At 33.3% G+C, this 25,734-nt stretch overlaps 3 protein-coding genes and 1 pseudogene across 9 annotated transcripts; 2 read left to right on the top strand and 2 right to left on the bottom strand.

The window, feature by feature from the left end:
- Positions 1–1,331: 1,331 nt before the first annotated feature.
- Positions 1,332–14,663, top strand: LOC114166157 (disease resistance-like protein DSC1; annotated as a pseudogene). Its single transcript, XR_014984951.1, has 5 exons — positions 1,332–1,876; positions 6,745–7,075; positions 11,729–12,490; positions 12,572–12,886; positions 12,973–14,663. The product of XR_014984951.1 is annotated as a disease resistance-like protein DSC1 (transcript).
- LOC114166154 (disease resistance protein RPV1-like) lies at positions 14,513–19,510 on the bottom strand. 6 transcript variants are annotated; one of them, XM_028050830.2, is made up of 7 exons: positions 19,302–19,510; positions 18,896–18,977; positions 18,768–18,828; positions 17,969–18,596; positions 16,795–17,893; positions 16,388–16,699; positions 14,513–16,042 (listed from the first exon to the last, which is right to left on the bottom strand). In XM_028050830.2, the coding sequence occupies exons 4-7, from the start codon at positions 18,556–18,558 to the stop codon at positions 14,780–14,782; spliced, it is 3,264 nt and encodes a 1,087-aa protein (XP_027906631.1). In that variant the 5' UTR covers positions 18,559–18,596; positions 18,768–18,828; positions 18,896–18,977; positions 19,302–19,510; the 3' UTR covers positions 14,513–14,779. The 6 variants fall into 6 exon arrangements, with proteins under 6 accessions (XP_027906631.1, XP_027906630.1, XP_027906627.1 ...); XM_028050829.2 differs by having other exon boundaries at positions 17,969–18,602; XM_028050826.2 differs by having other exon boundaries at positions 17,969–18,828.
- A 2,560-nt stretch (positions 19,511–22,070) lies between these two features.
- LOC114165650 (RING-H2 finger protein ATL2-like) lies at positions 22,071–22,505 on the top strand. The gene has a single exon (XM_028050222.1). The coding sequence runs from the start codon at positions 22,071–22,073 to the stop codon at positions 22,503–22,505; it is 435 nt and encodes a 144-aa protein (XP_027906023.1).
- Positions 22,506–22,547: 42 nt separating this feature from the next.
- On the bottom strand, positions 22,548–24,825 carry LOC114166158 (vacuolar protein sorting-associated protein 2 homolog 1-like). The gene is made up of 5 exons (XM_028050833.2): positions 24,654–24,825; positions 24,355–24,485; positions 24,037–24,141; positions 22,943–23,203; positions 22,548–22,858 (listed from the first exon to the last, which is right to left on the bottom strand). Exons 1-5 carry the CDS (start codon positions 24,688–24,690, stop codon positions 22,718–22,720), a joined length of 675 nt encoding a protein of 224 aa, XP_027906634.1. The 5' UTR covers positions 24,691–24,825; the 3' UTR covers positions 22,548–22,717.
- Positions 24,826–25,734: the final 909 nt, after the last annotated feature.

A 25,734-nucleotide genomic window follows, 5' to 3' on the forward strand; every position in this document is an offset into this window, starting at 1 on the left:
TTTCATTCCAAATAAAATACTTCTCTCACTTTTCAATTCCAATGAGGTGGGTCCACTGCGGCCAACTCAAATGCATTTTTCATTGTTTACACTGTCAAACATTCATTGGGTCTGTAAAAAAGTTGTATTGGTTCTCGAAAAGAGCAAATTGGTCACCCACTTCTATTTAAAAGAGAATAAAAGTGCAACGTTGCAACATTTTGAGAAACGAAAAACGACCTCACTTTTTTATATACACAGAAAATGGCATTTGTTATGACGATTTTGTTTATTGAAAAAAAAAAAAAAAAAACCAGTAGAACAGATGACGACTTTCTTTGTGATGTCGTTTTTATCTCTATTTTACAAAAAAAAATTCATCTAACCCATTTTTACGATTTCACTCTAAAAGGATCAAAAATACGAAAATGCCGAAAACTTACACACCGTTTCTATTCTAGTGGGGTTCTCTCCGACACAAGCATCTGGTAGCTATGATTCTTTCTCTCCTGATATGAGAAGAAGGTAACTCTCTATTAACGTTCTTATTATCATTTAGTATTCGTTCTTTTTCACTTTCCTTTTCTTTCAGTGCCAGCATGGAAAAAATTAAATAATACAATTTTTTATTTTTCATGCCATCTAAGTTAACGAATCGGTTATTTGTAAAACTCCAAACATATTTTGACACAAAAACACTATAGCAAGAATCTTCCGACTATTGCAAAATAAAATATACATGTCATATAAAATTTAATTTTAAGAGGGCTCAAATTGATTTGAAAATCTGTATCATTTTCCTAAGCAAACTGTCACATCCCACCGGACTGAATTGATTTGAAAATCTGTATCATTTTCCTAAGCAAACTGTCACATCCCACCGGACTGAAAAAATGTAACTGTCACATCACAAAAGGTCAATACCGGTTAAGGAATATATTTATCCTTTTAATTAACCAACTTTTGTAAAATTTAAAAGAAAATAATCAAAGCTTCCTGAAAGAGAAGGTTACTCAATTACCGTTCTTATTATCATTTATAATATTTGTACTTTCACTTGCATTTCTCTTCCTTTCAATAACTACATTTAGAACCTTTATTCAGTTTTGTTCTTCTCTTTGTCCGTTCGTACCTGTAAAACTTCTTTTATAAATCTTTTGGTCCATTATTAATGGTTATCCTATCATTTTAAATTATTAATTGTAATTGTTCTTTTAAGAAAGAAGCTGTTTGATCTATTCTTTCGTATGCTTATTGATTTTTTTGCTTTTTCTCAATACTTTTTACTGTCAGATGTGGCTGATATTTTTTTTTTATGCTGTTAGGGTTCTGAGGTGAAGAAAGATCAACAAATGTCTTCTTTTCGCATTTATAATACGATCGCACATGTTGTATTTGTTTGTCTCTTGCTGGGAAAGGTGACATCTTCTTCTTGTTCCAGTGACGCCCCAGAATCAAAGTACGATGTGTTTGTTAGCTTTAGAGGTCCAGATGTTCGTGAAGGTTTCCTCAGTCATTTGATTGAAGCCCTTTCTCAAAACAAGATTACCTTCTTTGTAGATTATAACATCCCCAAAGGACGTCAAATATCTGATGTACTTCTTAGATCAATTGAAGTATCATCTATCTATTTGGTTATATTTTCAGAAAACTATGCTTCTTCGAGCTGGTGTTTGTTAGAACTTGTGAAAATTGTTGAGTGTAGTAGTAAATATGAACACATTCTACTACCTATTTTCTACAAAGTAGATCCTTCACATGTTCGACATCAGAGGGGAAGTTATGGAGAGGCCTTTGTTGCTCATCAAACAAAATACAACGTCACCACTCTGCAAACCTGGAGATTTGCTTTGAAGGAATCTGCTAATCTAGCAGGATTTCATTCATCTACTTTTCGGTTTGTTTTTTCCTCAATAAATAATTACCAAATTTTTATGCTTCTCTCTTTCTATAGTTTTTGAACTTGAACTTGCAAGAAGTTCAACCCGAAACATGTACTGTTAATTGACATGCCATAGCTTTTTTTGTTTTTTTTTTCTGGTATATTCAATTTAATGATAACATTAAACCCAAAAAATAATTTAAATTCATGAGCACATTTTCATATGTTGAAATATTTCACTAGCTTTAACAAAGTAAGGAATTTTTCAATATAATTGAGATGTTATTGATATTGTGCAGGGATGATGCTGAGCTTGTTAAAGAGATTATTAAACGTGTCTCGTCAATGATGTTCAATCTTAGACAGAAAGTTAATTCTAAAGAGTGCTATGCAGTTGGTAAACAGTTTTCACATGCACAACCCTTACTACAATTGAAGTCAGAAGATGTACCAATTATTGGAATGACGGGCATCGATGTATTGGTAAGATAATCATTACAGAAATATATATAACAATTGTGTTTTTTTTTTTATCTAATAATTATTGTCTTTTTTTTCTCTAAAATATAAGAGAAAAAACATGAAAATAATCTCTTTAAAGTAGTTTTTTTTCGACAGGGAAAAATGATTTCACAATTCACATATACCTAATAGATTGTATTAATAGGTTGAGGGAAGAATTCTTCGTATAAAAGTTCGTCTAATTTATTCCCATGAGAATATATTTTATATAATTTATCTTCAAATTTAGTTAACACTAAAATTGTCTACAATCTCTGGTTGATTTACAGGAACGTTTTCTTTTTCACTTCTAATAAACATGCGTTTTCTGGACCGTTTGGTACTGATAGATTTTGAACATTAAACTTTGAAGAAGCCTTACGAAATTTTCAACTTGAATGCCTTTAAATCAAATAAAATTGAAATTCAAAACCACTAGTTTTATCAAAGAAAGTCATCAAAAGCCATTATAAAGACTAAAAAATGTGACTATTAAACTGAGTTATGATAAACTTGATCTGAATGAAAAGGAGATTATATATATATATATATATATATATATATATATATATATATATATATATATATATATATATATATATATTGCATGTTTCTATTAGGGCTACTGAATCTAGTATAGTACATAACAATAAAGATGATGTTTATTCATGGATCTAGGGTTAGAAAGGTAGAAGGGTAAACCTCTGACAAGTATATATATGTTTGAAGAAAATATTATCAAACAAAAACCAAACCAATGTGTAATTGTGAGTGCATGAAAACTGATCTCTCTCTTCTTTTTCTTGCTCCACACTCATGTCACTTAGGCTTCCACCCTTATACACATGTAAAACACAAAGGCCACAAATTCTATATACCCCTAGCAAAACTAAAGAATAGGTGACATATTACTCTTGTTGTACCCAGTTTTTTTTATTGTTGTTTGTGCTATTACTAGCAATAAAAAGTTAAAAATCCTTTTAATATATTTTAAAATCAATAATTATCAGTATATTTTGAAGGACACAACAAAATAATAATATACAAAAATTAAATAGAGAATCTAAATTCCTTCTCGTATCTCATATCACGTTCATTCTCTTTAAGTATTTATTTTTCAAGAGGAAAAAATGATTTCAAAATTCAAATAGATTGTATTAATAGGTTGAGGTAAGAATTCGTCGTATAAAAGTTTCTTTAATTTATTTCTATAGAATAATGGGACCAATTAGGAATTTTTTGTTTTTTTTTTATAAACAAAGAATAAATAAAGAATATAAGAACATTTATAGGTATTCTAACTCTTTGACAAAACAAATATAATTTAGACAAAAAAATACAAAATTTCGGCATCAATGTCATACAAAACCGGATACATCATTAATTGGATTAGACAATACAATCATTTAATGGTGTGTTCGAATTTTTACTATAGAACATTTAAATTAATTTTTAGTTTTTTTACGTCATATATATATATATATTATATTTTTCTTCAAAATTAGTTAACAGTAAAATTCATTTCAATCTCTGGTATATTTACAGGAACTTTTCTTTTTCACTTCTGATAAAAATGCGTTTTGTAGACAGTTTGATACTAATAGAGGCTGAACATTAAACATTGATGAATCCTTACATATTTTCAATTAGAATGCCTTTAAATCAAATAAAAATGAAATTCAAAACCACTAGTTTTATCAAAGAAAGTGATCAAGGGAAACTTGGACAAAAATTTCAGGGATGTCAAATTCAAATTTGTATATATAAATTATTCTTTTTTAATTAAAAAAAAAACTCTTCATTCTCTCCATTCAAAACAATTACACATGATAATAGAAGAAAAAAATGAATATCATTCACTATTATAACATAAAATAATCATAAAATAAACACAAAAATTTCTAAATTTCTACATTTAGGATTATATTTCTTTGGAGAAAAATATAATTATGGTTTATATCAATTTTATAAAAGAATTCCTAAAATCGTAATCGAGATTCATACTAATTTGGAAAAAACTTAATTTGGGAGAGATCATGTGAGAATGTGTTATTTAATCTCTCTCTAAGAGATAATGTGAGAATGCGTTTTTTAATATCTTTGTTCTTTAATATTCCTCTTTGTCTTTTTTTCCTCTTATACTTTCTTGATGGTTTACCTTATAACTAGAAATAGAACATTAATTTCTTACATAAACAAAGTCTTTATCAAGTTAATTTTTATTTTATTTTTTATTATAATTTTTCATAATATAAACTTAATTTAAATAAGAAAAATGATATTTTAACCTACTTTTTTTGACCAACTGTTAACCCATCACTCTCATTGTCCTTAAATCATCTATTCTAATTGTTTGTAATGATGTGATGTGATGATCTAAGGGTGATAAAAGTGATAGGTTAAAAATAATAAAAAGAAATAGGTTAAAGTATCATTATCATTTAAAAAAAATAATGTATAAAATAATTAAAAAATATATATATATAACAATTAAAATAAAAAACTTTGGTGGCTCCCCTTATTCATAACCAAGGTCTGCTCAAAGAGCCATTATAAAGAGTAAAAAATGTGAAAAACAAAAGTATGACTATTAAACTGTTGATAAACTTGATCCGAATGAAAATAAGATTTTTTTTTTTGGATATTTCATGCTTCTATTAGGGCTACTGAATCTAGTACAGTACATAACATGAAAAATGATGTTTATTCAGTGGCTGTGGGGTTAGAAAGGTTGAAGGATAAACCTCTTAAGAAAATATTATATGGGTGCATGATTATCAAACAAAAACCTATGTGTACTTGTGAGTGCATGACAATTGATCTCTCTCTCTTTTTTTTTCTTATCTCACTTGGTTTTCATTTTTTGGCTTCGTTCTTTCAGAAGTTCCATATAGGGGTTCAATTTTGGAATTTAATATCATTGGAAGTGAACGTGAGGGTGAAGGTAGCACACCAACAATGTGATCTGGAAAAGACCAGATCATTGTATTAAATCAGATCATATGTATTTGATGTACGACATAGTCTGTTTTCGCTATCTGCATAACAGTTTCAACATTCAACCAAGTTTGAAACCGAGGGTTAAAATAACATCACCAAAAGCTCACATACAAATACGTTCCACGGAAGGATTTTATTCAAAATATAGAATTGAGAGAAATAAGAGTATCATTTATGATTCCTTCTTTATTTGTATTAATGATTTAATTTGTATCTTTTATGAATGGAATTACATATTGTATCTATTACCACTAATAAAACACACAAAAGTTACTCTCTATCTTCTCTTTTTCTTTCTCTTTTTCTATTTATAATTACTTTTATTTTATAACAGTTATGAAGTTTTATTATCCTATAAAATACAATTTAAATTGAGCATGTGAAGAAAATCACTGAGATTGGACTTTTGTCTTAACTTTATAACTGTAAGGTGAGATCTTCTCACACAACTTCGATTAAAGGATTATTTTCTCTTTAAGTTTAACTTATATTCTCAATTTTTTAAATTTCTATATAGCTTCTTAATTTATATTTTTTCAAATCTCTTGGTGTAAACCTAATGACACATGCTATAGTGTAATACAAAGTTGGTGATTGTGAATTTGAAGTTTTGAGAGCTTCTAGAATATAACTATATAATTTAAATTTAAAACATGATTTTTGGTGGTTTTAAACTGTCAAGATAAACTGAAACCAAAAAAGAAGAAATATATTTTTGTTTAATATATTAGTTTAATATATTTTTGTTTTAGAATGTTTACTATTGATATGATGTTCAGATAGAGGGCAGATTATGCATATTAAATGTATAGTTTCTTAAACCGAGTTTTGAATATGATTTAAATGAGTAAAATTAGTTTCCTATACATTAGTTTAAAAGTCTAAAGTAAATAGTGTGATTGTACTGATATTTTGAATTTGTTTGAAAGTAGTATTTATTAAATTAGTTTTAGATGAAACTTTGGAACTAGATTTCGTTATATATTTCTTTGGTTATATTTTCAGAAAACAATGCTTTTTCAAGATGGTGTTTGTCAGAGCTTGAGAAAATTTTGGAGTGCAGGAGAAGAAATGGACAAACTGTAATGCGTATTTTCTACAAAGTTGACCCCTCAGACATACGACATCAAAGGAGGACTTATGGAGATGCCTTTGTTAAACATGAAACAAAATATTCCTTCACTATTGTGCAAACATGGAGATCTGCTTTGAGTGAATCTGCTAATCTATCAGGATTTCATATATCAAACTTTCGGTGATTTTTTTCTCCTTAAAATTGTTTGAGATATCTAAAGAACCATTCTATTTCAAACAAAATCTTTTATGCTTTCTCTTATGCTTGATTCTTTTCTGAGTTTCTCATTACTTCTTTTTCTGCTCAGAGATGAAGCTGAACTTGTTAAAGGTATTGTTAAATTTGTCTGGAGGACGTTGAATCATGTTCACCACGTTAACTCCAAAGGGCTTGTTGGAATAGGTAAACGAATTGCAGATGTTGAATCATTGATGCAATTAGAAGCAACAGATGTTCGCATGATTGGAATATGGGGCATGGGTGGTATTGGTAAGACAACTATTGCACAAGAGGTATATGATAAAATGTGTTTTAAATATGACAGTTGTTGTTTTTTGGCTAACATAAGGGAGGAGTCAGGGAGACATGGAATGAACTTTTTGAAGGAAAAGCTTTTTTCAAAATTATTAAGAGAAGAACATTTGAATTGTTATGGTATCATAGCATGCGGAAGCACAGGATCGTGACAATTGGAAATTAAAGAGCAGCAAATAAAAGAGCAAGAGAAATAACACACAAGGATTTATGTGGAAAACCTCTTTTGAATGTAAGAGGAAAAACCATGGGACGATAATGAACAAAATTCCACTATAAAAAGAAGAGTACAAAGCTCTTAAATGGGAACAAGAATCCTCACCAAATAATACACTCAGGTGTATATTACAAAGTGTGTCTCTGTAAATGTTTTTCTCTATATTTTTCAAGTCATGGAGATGTTATTTATAGGCTTCAAAACTGAACCAATTAATAGACCATATGAAGAGTCTTCAGAAACTGCACTAGTAAATAGGCCATATGAAGAGTCTTCAAAACTGAACCAGTAAATAGGCCATATGAAGAGTCTACAAAACTTAAGCAGTAAATAATTAATAATTAGTGCTTAAGTAACATGTGATATTAGGAATTGAATGAGAACCACATATTCTAACAATCTCCACCTTGGTTTGAATTCTACAAGTGTTCATCGTCCGATAAAGCCCCAAAGGGCATTCAAATGCTGTATAGACCAACCAAGTCCAAACAATGTTCAAACTTGGTAATAGGAAGCGGCTTGGTAAGCATGTCTGCTGGATTCTCAGAAGTGTAAATCTTTTCAACCATAATTTCTCCAACAACAACAACATCTCTAATAAAGTGATGTTTTATATTGATGTGTTTGGTCTTGTCGTGATAACGATTATTCTTGGTTAAATGAATAGCACTTTGGCTATCACAAAACACAGTAAGAACTTTCTGTGTTAGACCAAGTTCATTTACCAAACCTCAGAGCCAAATAGCCTCCTTCACTCCCTCTGTGGCTGAAATATACTCTGCTTCGGTTGTAGATAATGCACCAATATATTGAAGTGTTGCTTTCCAACTGATAGCACTATTACAGAGGGTAAAGATGTAACCTGAGAGAGATCTTCTTCTATCAAGATCACCAGCATAATCTTTTAGATACCGAAAAATCCATTTTACAGCACTCCAGTGTTTCTTGCCGGGATTATGCATATACCGACTTACCATGCTAACAGCATATGCAAGGTCTGGCCTGGTGCATATCATGGCATACATAAAACTGCCAATAGCATTAGCATAAGGAACATGTAACATGTATTTCATATCTTCCTTTGTATCTGGGCAAAGATCTGAGGATAACTTGAAATGTGCAGCAAGTGGAGTAGAAACAGGTTTACAATCATTCATATTAAACCTATCAAGTACTTTCTCAATATACCTTTGTTGAGATAAAAACAATTTACCAACTTGACGGCCCCTGCGAATCTCCATACCAAGAATTTTCTTTGCTGCACCTAATTCTTTCATTTCAAACTCATTGCTTAGTTGAGTTTTTAATTTCCTGATAGAAAACTTGTCACGTGATGCAATTAACATATCATCAACATATAGTAACAAGTATATGAAAGATCCATCTTGGAATGTTTGAAAATAAATACAGTCATCAAATTGACTCCTGCAGTAACCTTGCCCAATCATGAAAGAATCAAACCTCTTGTACCATTGCCTAGGTGCTTGCTTGAGGCCATATAAGGATTTCTTCAAAAGACAAACAAAATGCTCCTTTCCAAGAACAATAAATCCCTCTGGTTGTTCCATGTAAATTTCTTCTTCCAGCTCTCCATGTAAAAAAGCTGTCTTTACATCTAGTTGCTCTAACTCCAAATCAAACAAAGCAACAAAAGCAAGCAAAACACGAATGGAAGTATGACGAACAACAGGTGAGAATATCTCATTAAAGTCAATACCTTCCTTTTGATTAAAGCCTTTAACGACTAGTCGTGCTTTGCATCTTGCATTTTCAACCCCGGGAATGCCATCTTTCTTCTTATAGATCCACTTACACTTTAATGGCCGTTTGTCTTTAGGCAGTTCTGTCAGAGTCTAAGTATTGTTTTTATAAAGACTCTGAATTTCTTCATTCATAGCACCTAGCCACTGAGAAGACTCAACACAAGAAATAGCTTCAGTGTAGCTGACTGGCTCAACACCATCATTTACCTCTTGTGCAATTGATAATGCATAGGCAGTTAAATAATCATTAGTGTATCTAGCTGGCTTTCTGATTTGTCTTCTTAGTCTGTCCCGAGCAATAGAATAATCATCTCCTTGTTGTTGAATAGGAGAAGTGGTTCTATCATCACATTCACCATCATCATGATGATTATCAATATTGGAATCATTTGTAGAAGAAAATGGGACATCAATACCAGGAACTTCAGATTTGAATTCAAACTCCACCTTCTCATTAGTACCCTGTATAGTACCTGTATTGGTAGAAGAAGGCACAAAAGACTGTTTTCCAGAAGATAATAATGCATCCTCATTAAAGATTACATCTCTGCTAAGATTAGCTTTTGAGACTTTGACTCAGAGCACCATAAACGATACCCCTTTGATTCAGATGCATAACCTAGAAATATGCACTCAATAGCTCTGGGAGCTAATTTGCCATTATTAATATATACATATACAGGACATCCGAAAATTCTTAAATTAGAATAATCAACAGGATTACCTGACCAAATCTCTTCTGGAACTTTGAAGTCAAGTGCTGAATGTGGAGAACGATTGACCAAGTAGCATGCAGTAGAAACCGCCTCAGTCCAAAGATCATGTCGATCCCATATCCCAGCATTTGAGAGCATACAACGAGCTCTCTCAAGTAGAGTCCTGTTCATTCGTTCTGCAACACCATTTTGTTGGGGATTCCTTGGAATGGTTTTGTGTCTAGCAATACCATGATTTGTGCAGAACTCATTAAAGTCACCACTACAAAACTCTAATCCATTATCTGTTCTGAGCTTCTTTACTTTCTTCTCTGTCTGGGTTTCAACAAGAGTTTTCCACTTCTTGAATGTGGGGAAAGTCTCATTTTTATGTCGCAAAAAATAGACCCAGACCTTACGAGAAAAGTCATCAATGATAGTCATCATATAACGACGTCCCCCATAGGAAGGAACTTTAGATGGCCCCCAAAGATCAGAGTGAATATAATCAAGAATACCTTTTGTATTGTGAGTTGCTGTAGAGAAACTAACATTTTTTTGTTTCCCAAAAGCACAATGTTTGCAAAACTCCAACTTACCAATGACATGCTTACCAAGATATCCTTGCTTGCTTAGAAGATGCAGGCCTTTTTCACTCATATGGCCTAGGCGCATGTGCCATAATTTAGTGACATCATTTTCAGCCATAGAAGATGATACAGCTACTGAACCTGTCACAACAGTCCCTTGCAGGACATATAAGCTTCCAATTAGGTTAGCTTTCAAGAGAACAAGAGAACCTTTTGATACCTTTAGAACTCCACCTTCAGCTGAGTACTTGCACCCAAGAGATTCAAGAGTGCCAAGTGAAATTAAGTTTCGCTTTAATTCGGGTATATAGCGAACATCAGACAAAGTCCTGACGACACCATCATTAGTCTTGATCTGAATCGTACCTATTCCTGCAATCTTGCATTGGGCATCATTACCCATCAAGACAACACCACAATCAACAGATTCAAAAGTAGTGAATAAGTCCTTATAGGGACACATATGAAAAGTACATCCAGAATCAAGGATCCACTCTGTTTTACTCCTCTTATTAGAAGAGACAACAGACAAAGTAATGTCACCGTCAGAGTCAGCTTCAATATTGGCAGCTTCAGGGGATTGTGCGACTTTTCCTTTTTCTTGTTTTTCTTGTTTTTTCTTCAAGATAAAACAATCAGAAATCTCATGTCCAGGTTTCTTGCAATAGCGACAAAATTTGTTGGATTTGCGTCTCCTAGACTTGGATCTGAACTTTTTGTCACTTGTACTCCTTCTTTCTTGAGTTCTACCTCTGACACTTAAACCCTCACCCTTGTCCACAGAATGAACTTCAAGATCAAATTTTTCTTTGGACAATAAATTAGATTTAACATCTTCAAAGGATAAGGTATCATTATTTCCATACAACATAATTTCTTTGAAATGTTTATAGGTAGAAGGTAGAGAGACAACCAACAAAACAACTTTATCTTCATCATCAATTTTAATATCAATATTTTCCAGATCCAAGAGGATAGAATTAAACTCATTAAGATGAGATTGAATAGGAGTACCTTCAACCATTCGAATGGTATACAAGCGTTCTTTGAGACGAAACTTGTTTGCAAGGCTCTTGGTCATGTATAAAGACTCTAACTTTAGCCATAATGCAGCAGTGGTTGTTTCATTTGCTACTTCACGGAGAACCTCCTTTGATAAAGAGAGTTGGATTGATGATAGCGCCTTTTCATCCAACTCCTCCCACTGCTCATCAGTCATGGAAGCTGGCTTATTTTCTATTCCATCTAAAGCCTTCTTTAATCCACTCTGGGTTAGAACAACCCTCATTTGGACTCGCCAAATAGAAAAACTAATCTTGCCATCAAACTTCTCAATGTCAAATTTTGCAGACATTTTGGAATTTCCAACTAAGAGCTCTGATACCACTTGTTATAGTATCATAGCATGCGGAAGCACAGGATCGTGACAATCGTAATAATTAGTGCTTAAGTAACATGTGGTATTAGGAATTGAATGAGAACCACATATTCTAACATGAATATTGGCACACCTGATGGGTTCCAGAAGTTAGTCGAGAGAAGATTTCATCGCATGAAGGTTCTTATTGTTCTGGATGATGTCGATGACTCAGAGCAGCTAGAAAAGTTAGCTAGAACAGATTGGTTTGTCTATGGCAGTAGAATCATTGTGACAACCAGAGATAAACAGGTGCTTGCTACGGAGTCTGCAAATGTATACCATGCTGAGGCCTTAAACTTTGATGAATCTCTGCGACTTTTCAATTTAAATGCCTTTAAGAAAAAACATGTAGAGGCAGAGTACGAGGAGCTGTCAAAGAAAGCAGTTAATTACGCCAAAGGCATTTCGCTTGTTCTTAAAGTTCTGGGTCACCGTCTTCATGGGAAAGATAAAGAGATATGGGAAAGTGAATTGGAAAGAGAAGGAGTGCACAACAAAAAGGTTCATGATATTATTAAATCGAGTTACTATGATCTTGAGGAGGATGAAAAGAGGATGTTTTTGGATATTGCATGTTTTTTTTACGGGCAGCAACTGCAGGTGAAGTACATAGATTTTTTATTGAAAGATCGTGATTATTCAGTGGTTGCGGGATTGGAAAGGTTGAAGGATAAAGCTTTTATCAGTATTTCTCAAGAAAATACTGTATCGATGCATGACATTATACGAGAAACCGCTTGGCAGATTGCTGGCCAAGAATCTATTGAAGACCCCAGAAGCCAGGTTCGACTATTTGATCCTGACGACATTTACAGAGTACTAACATACAACAAGGTAATAGATAAAATAACACAGAAGAATTGAATAATTTTAGGAAAAGTAGATTATAGTGATGTTTACAAAATTTCCTTGCAGGGTAACGAGGCTATCAGAAGCATAGTCGTGAACTTGTTGAGAATCAAACAACTACATTTAAAGCCACATGTATTTACTAAGATGAGCAAGCTCCACTTTCTGAATATTTACACTGCAGGAACTCGCGATATTCGCTTCTATGAACCGTGGGGCTTGTATCTTCATCAAGGGCTTGAATCTCTGCCGAATGAGCTAAGATATCTTGGTTGGGCTCATTATCCTTTGGAATCTTTGCCTTCAAACTTCTCTGCAGAAAATCTAGTCGAGTTGCACTTGCCATATAGCCGGCTGAAAAAATTATGGCAAGAAGTGCCAGTAAATAATATACGTATTCCTTTTAATCTAAAATTAACATTAATCCAAGCAAAGTCTTGAATAATATCTTTTTGCAACTGCTACAGGATCTTGTGAATTTAAAGGTCCTTATGCTGTATTCATCCTCAAACATAAAGGACCTGCCAGACTTTTCAATGGCCCCAAACCTTGAAGTAATAGATCTTCGATCCTGTGTAGGGTTGACAAGTGTTCATCCATCAATTTTCTCTCTCAAAAAGCTTAAGATATTAGATTTGGAGGACTGCAGGTCCCTCACAAGCATTCGAAGCAATGTCCACATGGATTCCCTTCGTTACCTCTCCCTCTATAAATGCATGGAACTAAAGGATTTCTCAGTAACCTCAAAGAATATGATAATGTTGAATTTAGAACTCACGAGTATCAAGCAACTCCCTTCATCTATTGGATCCCAAAGCAAGCTTGAAAAGATAAATCTAGTATTTTCTTCCATTGAGAGCTTGCCTGCAAGCATGAAAGATCTTAAAGGTTTGCGACATCTCGATCTACGATATTATAGGAATCTTAGCTCCCTACCAGAGCTTCCTCCATCAATTGAAACACTAGATGCCCGTGAATGCGTCTCATTGGAGAGTGTAACGTTCCCTACTATTGCTGAACAATGGAATGAAAATAAGAAAAAGGTTGTCTTTTGGAACTGCTTGAACTTGGATGAACGTTCTCTCAAGGCCATTGAGACAAATGCGCGAATCAACATGGTGAAATTTGCACACCGGCATTTGTCTACGTCTGGTGATGCTCAAGCTATTTATGTGTACCCAGGAAGCCGAGTTCCAGAAGGGTTGACGCATAAGACCACACATGATGATGATGATTAAATAAGTTTTTCTCCACATTCCTCTCACTCGGGTTACATTTTATGCTTCATTTTACCGGGAGTGCAGTATGCGGAAAGGGTTTTGAAATTGAAGGTGAGTACTGAAGGTGAAGGTGAAGATGAAGGTGACAGTACGATTGTGTACTTAGACAGACCACATCATAGTATTAAGTCGGATCACGTGTATCTGATGTACAACCAAGAATGTTCTCGCTTTCTAACCAGTCGTGCCAAACAACAACCAATGCTGAAAATTAAGGTTACAGTAGCATCACTAGGATTCTCATTCGAATACATACAAGTGCAGTTAAGAGGGTTTGGAGTCAGCACAATCAGCAATTTTCTTCAGAATCAACAATTGTGTGATGCTGCAAAGGAACATTGTGAAGTCTGTCCAGATGCTCTGTAGAATAGGTGAGAGGGAAGACAGAATATTAAAGAGGAGGTATGTGTGTAGATGTATGTATATACATAAATAATTTCCAAATGCTTGGCCTTTTCTAACCGTTTTTTTGGACATGGTTATTTTTACTGGGATATATTAAATATTTGTGTTTGAAGATTAGTGGAGCAAAGAAGGGTAACTGTAGAAGAAAGTTAAGAACTTTTGAAATTATCTATCAGTGGAGAAAATTCGTTGAGTTCAATATAATTAAAGAATGTTTACTTGTTGAAATGCTTTATAAATTATAGAACCTCTAATCGAATACACTGATTAATATATAAACATTTCAGAGATATGAGTGAATGTCTAGAGAAAGCAAGAAAAATAGTGTAGAAAATTCAAAAAACACATTAATTTGTACTGTGAATTGTCATACTCCTCACAAGTGAAAATTAAGTAACAAAGGTCGTGTCAATGCTTCTCTATTCTCTCATGACACACTATGCTAGTGTTCTTTTCCCTCTTTGATAATCAAGTAACAACGGTCGTGTCAATCCTTCTCTATTCTCTCATGACACACTATGCTAGTGTTCTTTTCCCTCTTTGATGAAATTCTCTTTTCAAAGTTCTTGTCAGAGCGTCTTTCATTATTCTACACCAATCTTCTGATACAAATATTAAGAGTCCCAACAAAAACAACAATGCAGAAAGGACAGAAAAACTTTGGCAAAATAGGGACATTTGGAACATTGTCACCAAATTTGACATTTTGAACAAAACTAAGAAAGTCTGTAGTATTGATTAGGCTGATCCCAAAAGCTTTTAGCTCTAATGGTACGTACTTGGATGTAAGTGTTCGCGATGCCAATGCAACCTTAATTTTCAACCTTGGCTCATGTTTGGCACGACTGTTTAGATAGTGAGAACATGCCTGGTCATACATTAGATACACATGATCCGATGTGATACCATGTCGTGGTCTGTCCACGTACACATTGATATGGCTACCTTCGCCACCTTCACCACCAGTACTAATCCTAAATTCCAAAGCCAAACCCCCAAATGGGACTTCCGGAACAACAAAGCCAAAAATGAAGCCTATGTGTGAGGAGTGCGGAGAAAGAACAGAAGAGAGATCCATAATCACGAAGTCATCATGTGTGGTCTTATGCACCAGCCATTTTGGAACTTTACTTCCAGGATATACATAGGTGCTTTGAGCATCCCCAAATAGGGAAAAATGTTGATGTGCAAATTTCATCATGTTGATTTGTGCATTCAACTCAATAGCATTGAGAGAAGGTTCATCCAATTTCAAGCAGTTCCAGAAAGCAACTCTTTTCTTATTTTCCTTCAGTTGTTCACTAACAGCAAAAGGGAACATTACACTCTCAAGTGACACACATCCACGGGCATCTAGTGTTTCAAGTGATGGTGGAAGCTCTGGTAGAGTTCTAAGCTCTCTGCAATATCTTAGATCAAGATGTCGCAGCCTTGTGAGATGCTTGATACTTGTTGGCAAGTTGTCAATGTAAGTGTATGCCAAACGTAGCTTTTGGAGGTTGCTTTGAAGTCCAAATGATGAAGGTAGTTGCTTGATACCAGTGAGTTCTAAATTCAACTTTACCATATTCTTTGAGGTCACTGAGAAATCCTTCAGTGACATGCATCCATAGAGGGAGAGATAACGAAGGGAGTCCAAATGGACATTGCTTCGTAGGCTTCTAAGGGAAATGCAGCCACCCAGATCCAATTTCTCAAGATTTCTAAGAGAGAAAATTGATGAATGCACACTAGTCAGCCCTACACAAAATCTGAGATCTATCGCTTTAAGGTTTGTGGCCTTTGAAAAGTTTGGTAGCTCCTTTAGTCTTGTTGATGAATGAAGTATAAGGACCCTCAAGTTAACAAGGTCCTGCAGCAATTAAACCAAATGAAAACAATATTACATGAGCTAATGAAAGTGTGAAAATTTTGGATAAGTTAACATTAATGAAGTGGTCCTTCTAGTTGTTCTCGTTTTAAATTTGAGTTCTTATACCAGAAAGAAGTCCCAAAAACCAATTTCTGTGGCAGGATAGTAGAACCAGAAAGTTTTGTGTCAATTTTGTATAACTAGCAAGGACCAAAGCTTAGCTTAGATACATTTCTCTTTAAACACTATAAAATTTAAAATAAAGATAACTCTAAAGATAAATTTAAGTTAAATCTCTTGAATTCATTGAATAAAAGTTAAGCTCAATATAAACATAATACTTACCGGTGCTTCTTGCCAAAGTTTTTTCAGTCGGCTATGTGGCAAGTTCAATTCAACAAGATTTTCAGCAGAAAACTTTGAAGGCAAAGATTCCAAAGGATAATGGGTCCAACGAAGATATCTTAGTTCATTTGATAAAGATTCAAGTCCTTGTGGAAGATACAAGCCTCCTTGATCCCCGAGGCAACTACAAGACCCTTTACTATAAAAGTCTAGAAAATGAAGTTTGCTCATCCTTGCAAATACTTGAGGGTTTAATTGCAGTTGTTTGATTCTTGACAAGTTGATGACTATGCTTCTGATAGCCTCGTCACCCTGCAAAAAAGTAGCACAAAATTTTGAAACATCGTTGTAAACTATTTTCCTAGAAGAAATAAAAGATTCTGTTAGTATATGATTTTATCTTTTACCTTATTATAGTTTAGCACATGATAAATGTCCTCAGGATCCAATAGTTGAATCTGGCTTCTGGGATCTTCAATTGATTCTTCTCGAGCAATCTGCCAAGCTGTTTCTTGTATAATGTTGTGCATTGAAACACCATTTTCTTGAGAAACAGTGATTAGAGCTTTATCCTTCAACCTTTCTAATCCGGCAACCACTGAATAATCATGGTCTTTCAATAAAAAATTTATATGCTTTACCTTCAGATTCAGTCCATCGAAAAAGCATGCAATATCTAAAAATATCTTCTTTTCATCCCGATCAAGATCATTGTAACTCAATTTAATCATATCATGGACCTTTCTGTTTTGCACTTTTTTGAGTCTTTCCAATTGGCTTTCCCAAGTTTCCTTATCTTTTCCATGAAGAAGATGACCCAAAACTTTAAGAACTAGTGGAATCCCTTTGGCATAGTTGACCACTTTCTTTGAAAGCTCATGGTACTCACTTTCAAGATGATTTTGCTTAAAGGCATTCAAATTGAAAAGCCTTAAGGATTCATCAAAGTTTAATGCCTCAACCTTATATATACTAGCAAACTCTTTAGCAAGTACCTGTTTATCTCTGGTTGTTATGATGATTCTGCTACCTGATCCAAACCAATCATGTGTTCCAGCTAAAACTTCCAGTTGATCTGAATCATTGACATCATCAAGAATTATGAGAACTTTCATACGTCGAAGCCTTCTCTCAATATATTGAGGCAATCCATTAGGTGTGTCAATTTTCAAATCTTCTCCTCCTAATAATGTTGAGAAAAGCTTTTTCTTCAAAGACATTATTCCATGTCTTCCCGATTCTTCTCTTATGTTAGCCAAAAAACAACAACCTTCATATTCAAAACACAACTTGTTATATACTTCTTCTGCAATGGTTGTTTTACCAATGCCACCCATGCCCCATATTCCAATAATACGTACATCAGGCTCTTCTGATTGTAGCAGTAATTCAACATGTGCAATTCGTTTACCAATTCCAACAAGTCCTCTGGATTTAACTTGTTGCACTTGGTTCAACCTCATCAATACGCACTTAACTATCTCTTTCATAAACTCAGCTTCGTCCCTGTGCCATAGAAAATGTGTAAATATCAAACACATACCGAAAAGTTGAAGAAAAAGCATAACCGAAAACACATACCTAAATGTTGATGAATGAAATCCTGATAGATTAGCAGCTTCAGTCAAAGCAGTTCTCCAGATTTGCATAGTGCTCAAACTATATCTTATTTGATGTTTAGCGAAGGCATGTTCGTAAGACCCTTTCTGATATCGTACATGTGAAGGATCCACTTTGTAGAAGATAGGTAATACAATCTGGCCATTTGTTCTTCTACACTCAACAATTTTCACAAGCTCTGACAAACACCAGTGTGAAGAAGCATAGTCCTGTGAAAATATAATCAATGAAATTGATGATCCTTCAATTGCACGAATAAGTGCTTCAGACAGTACATCTCCTTTGACAATCTTGTTATCTACAAACGCATTAATATGCCTTTGAGAAAACGCCTCAATCAAATGGCTAAGGAAATCTTGCCGGATATCTGTGCCTCTGAAGCTAACAAACACATCGTACTTTATCTGAAGGGAGTCATTGTGATAAGCAAAATCTGTCACTGGATATGAAGAATTATTACTATTATTATTGTCTATCGCTGCCAGCAAGACACAAACAAATATTACACGTTTGATTCTATCAAAAACTCGGAAAGAATTAGAATATGTCATTGGGTTGGATCGAATATACTCTGGATCTTTCTTCGTGTCTACACCTTTATCAAAAGAAAAGTGATCAGCAGGAAGATAAATCCACAAACGGAAAGATAAAAAGGTTTTTTCTAAAGCAAAAAAGGTTGTTAAGAAAAAGTACAGGAAGTAGAATAATAATCAAGTACAAGAGTAAAAGAATAGAAGAAGAACAATTATGTAACTCCAACCTCAAACAGCTGAATGCATTAATCCACTGATTAAATCAGCTTAAAGAGCTGGACTTAGTATCTGCAACAAACTCAAATTATTCTCAGTCAAATAGAGACAAAAATATACATCAAATGAAAATACCTACAGTAGCAAGATTCCAAATTAAGCCTGTTGTTGCTTTTAATTGGCTGGAATCCGTGACAGATTGAAATCAAACCATTAAACCCCTGCTTCAGAATGCTTAATTGGTCAGAAATCAGAAGCACTTCAGAGAGTTTTCTTGAACTTTTAATTGATCACTTTGTCAGTATAGTCTTATATATATATATGTGTGTGTGTGTGTGAACATTGATGAATGCTGAGATCTCCTAGTTTTTCTGCCATATATATACACACACACACACAATATATATATATATATATATATATATATATATATATATATATATATATATTAAGATAGTGAGTTTGTCTAAAACTGTGGATTAAACACAAAAGGGGGCGAAATTAAGAAAAAAAAGAGTGGATTAAACAACCTCATTATGACTGACCTGGAAAGACTATTTCTGAAATTTCAGTAATCAGATGAAGATTTTGTAGGTTCCTTTGAGGGAAGAGTAGTTGAAAGAGTTTCCTTAGGATGGATTCAGCAAGAGTTTTTGGGTGCATTTAAGAAGACAGACATCACAAGACAGGAGTTGACTCCCTCTGCGTTGGTCTTCTGTTCTCACACACAGTGAAGTCTCCACACGCCTACGAAATTTTGTGGCAATTTAAACTAAACAACCGCGTGCTGTTATAGTCAATTCAATGATATATAATTTAACATGTTGTAGGAATGTGACGCTTCGCAGTTTTCTACACATAATGTGGAGAATTCACCCATTTTGTATCATATTTTTAGCCTTGTATCAATAACTTGTTTATCTAGTGAGGAGTTGTAGATGTGTAAAGCTTACCCATATAAAAACCAGATATTTAAGTTTGATTTTGTGAACAAAGAGAATGTCTCAAACTCCACGTTTCATTACATCATGGTATGTTTAATTAACAATGAAATGAAAAGAATACGTTAGAAAGTGTTTTTATTTAACATCTATGTCACAATGGTGATGTCTCCCTCCACGTGCCTCTGCTATATTTGGTAACAGAAGTCTTCATTCTCATTTTCGTCTTAGAAAAGGGGATATATTAATGACGGAAAGTTTCACCAAATATGGATTATATGTATTCAATTAGATTGTGGTGAGAGAAAACAATTAGTACTGTGGATGGGTAATTGTAAGAAAAATCTATTTAAAATTGCACGTGTTAAGAATCTAAGTGTGAGTCCAAGTCTCACATTGGTTAGAAATGAGAAATTAGAGCACTGTGTAAAGATAAAGATCTATAAACTCATTGTCTTAAAATTTTAGGTTAAAAGTGATGTCAATACTTTATGTGATTGGACTCAAGTCTCATTAGTGTTTGTTTTTCCCCGTGATACGCCTCTGTAAGACCTGAGAGCACCAAATCTTAAAATAGGTTTGGTTAATTACAAATTGAAATTCATAAACCCTAACCCTGCCTCTACTAGGGTCTGTATGCTCTCTCTGCAATGCTGAATCACGATAGAAAAAAAAAATGGTTCTAGAATGTCATTGATAAGTAGCTTCATACACCATGCTGCTGCTGACCCAGTCTTAAATTGATGCTCTTAGGACCAGCATGTGGTTAGGGTCGGTAATTGAGTCAGACAAATCGAGTTTAATATATAATTAAAAGCTAACATTTAGATTTGATTGGAACATGTTTGATTTGATTTGGATGATGAATAGCACTTGATTATGTTTCTATAACTACTCTGATGTAAGCAATTAAAATAATTTAATTATTATTTATTTGATTTTTCAAATAGTAAAATTTGAATATTTCAAGATAGAGTATGTTTTTTATACAATACATTTTTACAGCTTTTTATTCTAGTTCATTAACTTTTTAAAATTTTTATTTTTTAGCTAAAATTTGTACTTCAACTTTATCAATAAAAAAAAACATAATTAATATATGCATAAAGTTAGTATCAAAGTATAATATTTTCATGAAAAATTCATATGACTATATTAAATTAAAAAAAGTGTTAAATATGTTTGAAATTTTTTAAAATTAGGACGTTAAATTGAAATTCATATATATATATATATATATATATATATATATTAATTTTGATATATTTTGATTTTAAATTTTAAAAGTAAATGAATATAAATTTTTAATCTAATAGCATTAAATTTTTTTTACACATTATTCTAAACGCAGTTTGATAAAAAAAAAACTATGTTTATTTATTAGACCTAAAGTGTATTAAAGTATGGGAGATAAAGAAATTTTAAATTGAGATAAAAATTTAGAAACTAAAAATATATTTAATCTTTAAAAAAATTACAAAAGAAAAAAAATTATATATTAGGGGCGTAATTAATTCCTAAGTACAAATTCAAACTTTCATATAATAGATATTAGTTATGTAATATTTTTTGTCTTTAAAAGTCATAATATAGTTTTTGTCTTTATTGAATAGAAATAACGTGTTTTACGTAACAATAAATAAAACAATTTTCTTTTTTAGTTTACATGAATATAACAACTTTGCCAATACTTAATTGATTGAAATCGGGTTCAAAATTCTTATACAAAGTCTCATTTAAATCGAAAAAATTTAATCATAAAAAATTCTAATAAATGGTGATTAAGTGTATTTTTTTTTTCAAAAACTAATTACCAATACATTTGACGTAAACTGGTCCCTAAACTCCAGAATTTATACGAGATAAAAATTAAAAAAAAATAATAATTTCTTTAAGGGATACCTACTCTCTCGGCCTAGTAAAACTTAGAACATGAGTAAGCTATGTAGACCATGAAACTGATGAGAAAACCCGTATTTGCCTTAATCATAAAATGAATAAAAGAACAAACTTATATCTTCTAATACTTCTTCTAACACTTGCAAGGCCAATTTATTCAGAAGAAGTCCTCTCAATGAACAAGGATTCCTGCGCCGAAAGCCGCCATAAGATCCTTCATAGATCAAATGTTTCTTTACTTGAAACAACAAAACTAGTTTATGCTAATCAGTCACAAAATTCTAGTTCTATTCATTTACTCAAAGGACAATGAAAACTCTTGTCGTTTTATGTGCTTCAACCTTGTTGAGATCGAATTGGTGGTTGTTGTGTTCATAGTTATCGTCAACCATATCATGACACGGCTCTATAACAATGTAACCACACACCCATTTCACCATTTATCCTTCTGGAAAATTAATGCCATAAGAGGAAATGGATCTCTATCCTTGGTTTCTGATATTTGGAACACTGGCAATTTCTTTCACGTTCTTCACTTTCATCATGCTTGGATGGTGCTTGGATACCAATCACATACGATCCCTTCCTACAACAGCCTTATCTTTTGATGACAAATTCTCTCCTTGCAAGAGTTTGGAGTCTCATTCGATTACCTTCCATTACAAGGCTGCAGAAGGCACAAACCAGACTGAATGTGTTATCTGTTTGACAAGTTTTGAAGAAGAAGAAAGTGTACGGAAGCTTCACACTTGCAAGCACATCTTCCACACCTTTTGCATTGACAAGTGGCTTGGCTCTCATTCAGGTTGTCCACTGTGCCGCACTCAGATCGATAAAGTGAGTTCCCTAAACAGTAGAATGTCTTTGGAAGAAAATGATCACATGATCATGGTCATTGTCAACTCCTGAATCATTACAATCCCCACTAATGGATACCGTTCAAAACCATAATTTGAAACTTGTGTATGTATTCATGAAATTCAACTTGTGATATTACTCTTTACTCTTTACATATATATGTTAGCTTCAGACATGATGGTAAAATCAGAATAAAACACATCCTAATTTCATATACAATCATTATTTTCAATGGTTCTGTGAAGACCTTCCCCTTGGACTCTTCACATTTTTCTCAGGTTATTTAACCTAGCCTGTAGATCGTCATCTATTCCACTGTCTTCATGGCCTGTTGATTCAGCTTGAGCAACCCTGTTATTTGCCGCTGGTGCAGTGACAGAGGTTGATGCAGGTGCATTCAAAAGCTGCATGTAGGACAAATGAAATATATATCATCATTGTCATTAACCTGCTCATCTATAATTAGCTATTTTCTGATAACTACTTACCTCAGAGTTGATATCAATTCCGATCTCATCAAGAACCTGATTAACAAGATCTTCTGTCTCTTCCTCCTCTTCATCACCTTCCAAAGCATCGTCAATTGCATCTCCCATTACCTCAGAAACCAGTTCCATCTTCTCATTCTGCCTTTCAAATTCTTGCATTATCTTCTGTAACGAAGGCAAATTCATCTGCCTATTCATTTGACCCATTGCTTTAGTAACTCCTTTCATGGCCTCCCCCATTGCTTGAGTGGATTTTAGCGTCTGAAATTGATATCAGAGTCCTTTTCAAACACTAAATAATAAAATCACTAGTAATACATAATTGAATGGATTTTAGTGTCTGAACTTGATTAGTATTTGATTGCTGGCGTAAAAGTAGATGAAGCCAAAACTATTTTGGTTTGTGATTCAGTTCTGATAAGTTGGAAGCATAACCTAATGAGTTGGAGAGAGAAAGGTTTATTGACCTCCTCAGCTTCTAATTGTCAAGTGTAGTCCAGAGAGTCAGCACATGGAACTGTTAACTGGATTAGGGTAGATTAAGTGGGTTGTTGTAATCCATCTTAATCCAAGGTTATGAATAAATCATCTTTAAGTATAAAGTCTTATATCTGGGGTTAGCACGAAATAATTAGCTGAGAGAGAAACGAAAGCGCAACAACATTCAGTACAAGCCCCACACAGAACTTGTCTTCTAGTTTCAAAACATACCCTAACATTTTATTAAGGTAAGTTGAATTAAATTAAATTGAAAAACATAAAACACGGTGGCTACAAACACGACCATGGATGTACCGTGGTCTTGTGCATCATCAGACCATCTACATTGTGAATTTTGGGAATCCTCCAAAACAAATTATTGCCATAACAACATCAATTCATCACTTGACAACTACAATTATAAACAGTTGCTGCAACATATCCACTTAACATTTGTTTCTTATTATTTCCCATGAAGCTTAGAATGTGCAAGTTAACACAATGCTAACCATACATACAACTTTAACTTATCTGCTAGTTTCCAGTAAAGCAGATTGAGCATGAAGAAACTTTCAAGTTCCACAATTTAACAATAAAAACGCACAAAAACAAACCTGAATTCTCAAAGAAACACCCTGAAGTTGCGATTTGAGCTTGTAAAATTTTTCAATCTGATGGCGAGTCCTGATGAGATCCTTGGCCATCACTCTCACTGCCCCCTACCAAATTCAAGCCAACCCCAAAAAACTGTTTTAATTCTGAACAATAACCAAAATCTATCTCATTATATACCTAATCAAGTAAACTCAACCCTAGACACCACCCACCCCAGTACACTAAATCACAATCCTTAAAAGCTACAAACTCCTCCTCAGACAAAAACAACATAAGAATGTAAAACACCAATGAAACACAGAATGAATAAATGATACCATCTGTCCTTGTTTGGCATTCTTCTTAATCTCGACAATCAATTTCTTTTCTTGATTCTGCAAGCCTTGTCTTTCCCTTTCTATTTCTCTAATGGACTTGTCCAGCATCCTTTTGTTCTCCCTCAAAAGCTCTGACACAAATAATAAACCAACCCAATTCCCAATTCAAGTTAAAGACACAATCTTTTAACACTGGGAATGCAAACAAAAATTGCTCTATTCAATCAAAGTAATCATAAAAACGACGCACCCATTGATAAAAGAACAAAAGTTAGCAAACAACCAAAGAAAAGAAGTACCTGCGGGAGTTTTTCTATTGCCGAACAGAAAACTCATGTTGGTTCGAACTAAGAGACCTTTTCCTCAGTGTCTTGTGTTTTGCCTCACACAAAATCGATAACACCTTCTACCTTCTATGCTCGCTCTCAATTTTGTATAAACTATATAAATAAATATAAATATATTTGCTTCAGTAAACTTTTCCTTTTTCTCCCGCACAAGTTTTTTCGTTTGGGCTTCTGAAGCCGGACCATTTATGGGCCTAAAATGAAGGTCCAATAAAACTGTTTCATGGTATTTTCTTTCTCCATCTCAAAAGTACATTATACATTAAATGTATTTTAGAAATAAATACAATGTTAGAGAGGCGTTTCGCAATATTTATACAGTAATTTTATTTTCGAATAGCGACTTTAACCCTAAAAACATTTTAGAATAAAATTAGCTTTATTTGCATAATTTTAAATAAAACATTCCGTAAAATAATATATGCCGAAAGGTGTAATCTGGAATAATATTTCATCATTATGGATATGTTAAAATAAGATAACAGAAAAATTATAATTTCGAAACATACGGGGGTGCAAGAAGAAAAGTATAGCGTCCAAGAAGAAAAATAGAATTCACTTGTAAGGTCCAGTCTAGAAGTTATCTCTTGTCAAACATAGAACCTAACCAGCTCCAGACAATTTCTTTCTGCACCTCCATAGATATTTTCCTCAACCGGTTTAATTTTTTTGTCCTATTTTGTTCTTTTTGGACTGTACAATTCAGATTTTTTTATTCCTTGATTGTATAATTTGGAAGAAAAAATAATTTTTAAATTATGTAATTCAAAAATTATTTTTTCTTTAAGAAAAACTTTCAAATTACACGGTCTAGGATCGTACAATTTGAAAAGCTTCTAAATTACATAATTCAGAAATTAAAAAATGAGTTTAGGATTTAAAAATCTGAAAAAGACAAAATAAAAATATAAAAAATGAAGGTCCATGAAGAACGGCCCCACTCCAATAACATTCCAGTCCATAATTCAGAAAATTCCACAATAATTAGCTATTAATTCAGAAAAAATAAAGAAAAAAAAAACTCACAAGATTT

This window comes from Vigna unguiculata, chromosome 10 (genome assembly GCF_037176805.1).
Source record: "Vigna unguiculata cultivar grain cowpea cultivar isolate G323 ecotype 2 chromosome 10, ASM3717680v1, whole genome shotgun sequence".
In the NCBI taxonomy this organism is placed as follows: Eukaryota; Viridiplantae; Streptophyta; class Magnoliopsida; order Fabales; family Fabaceae; genus Vigna; species Vigna unguiculata.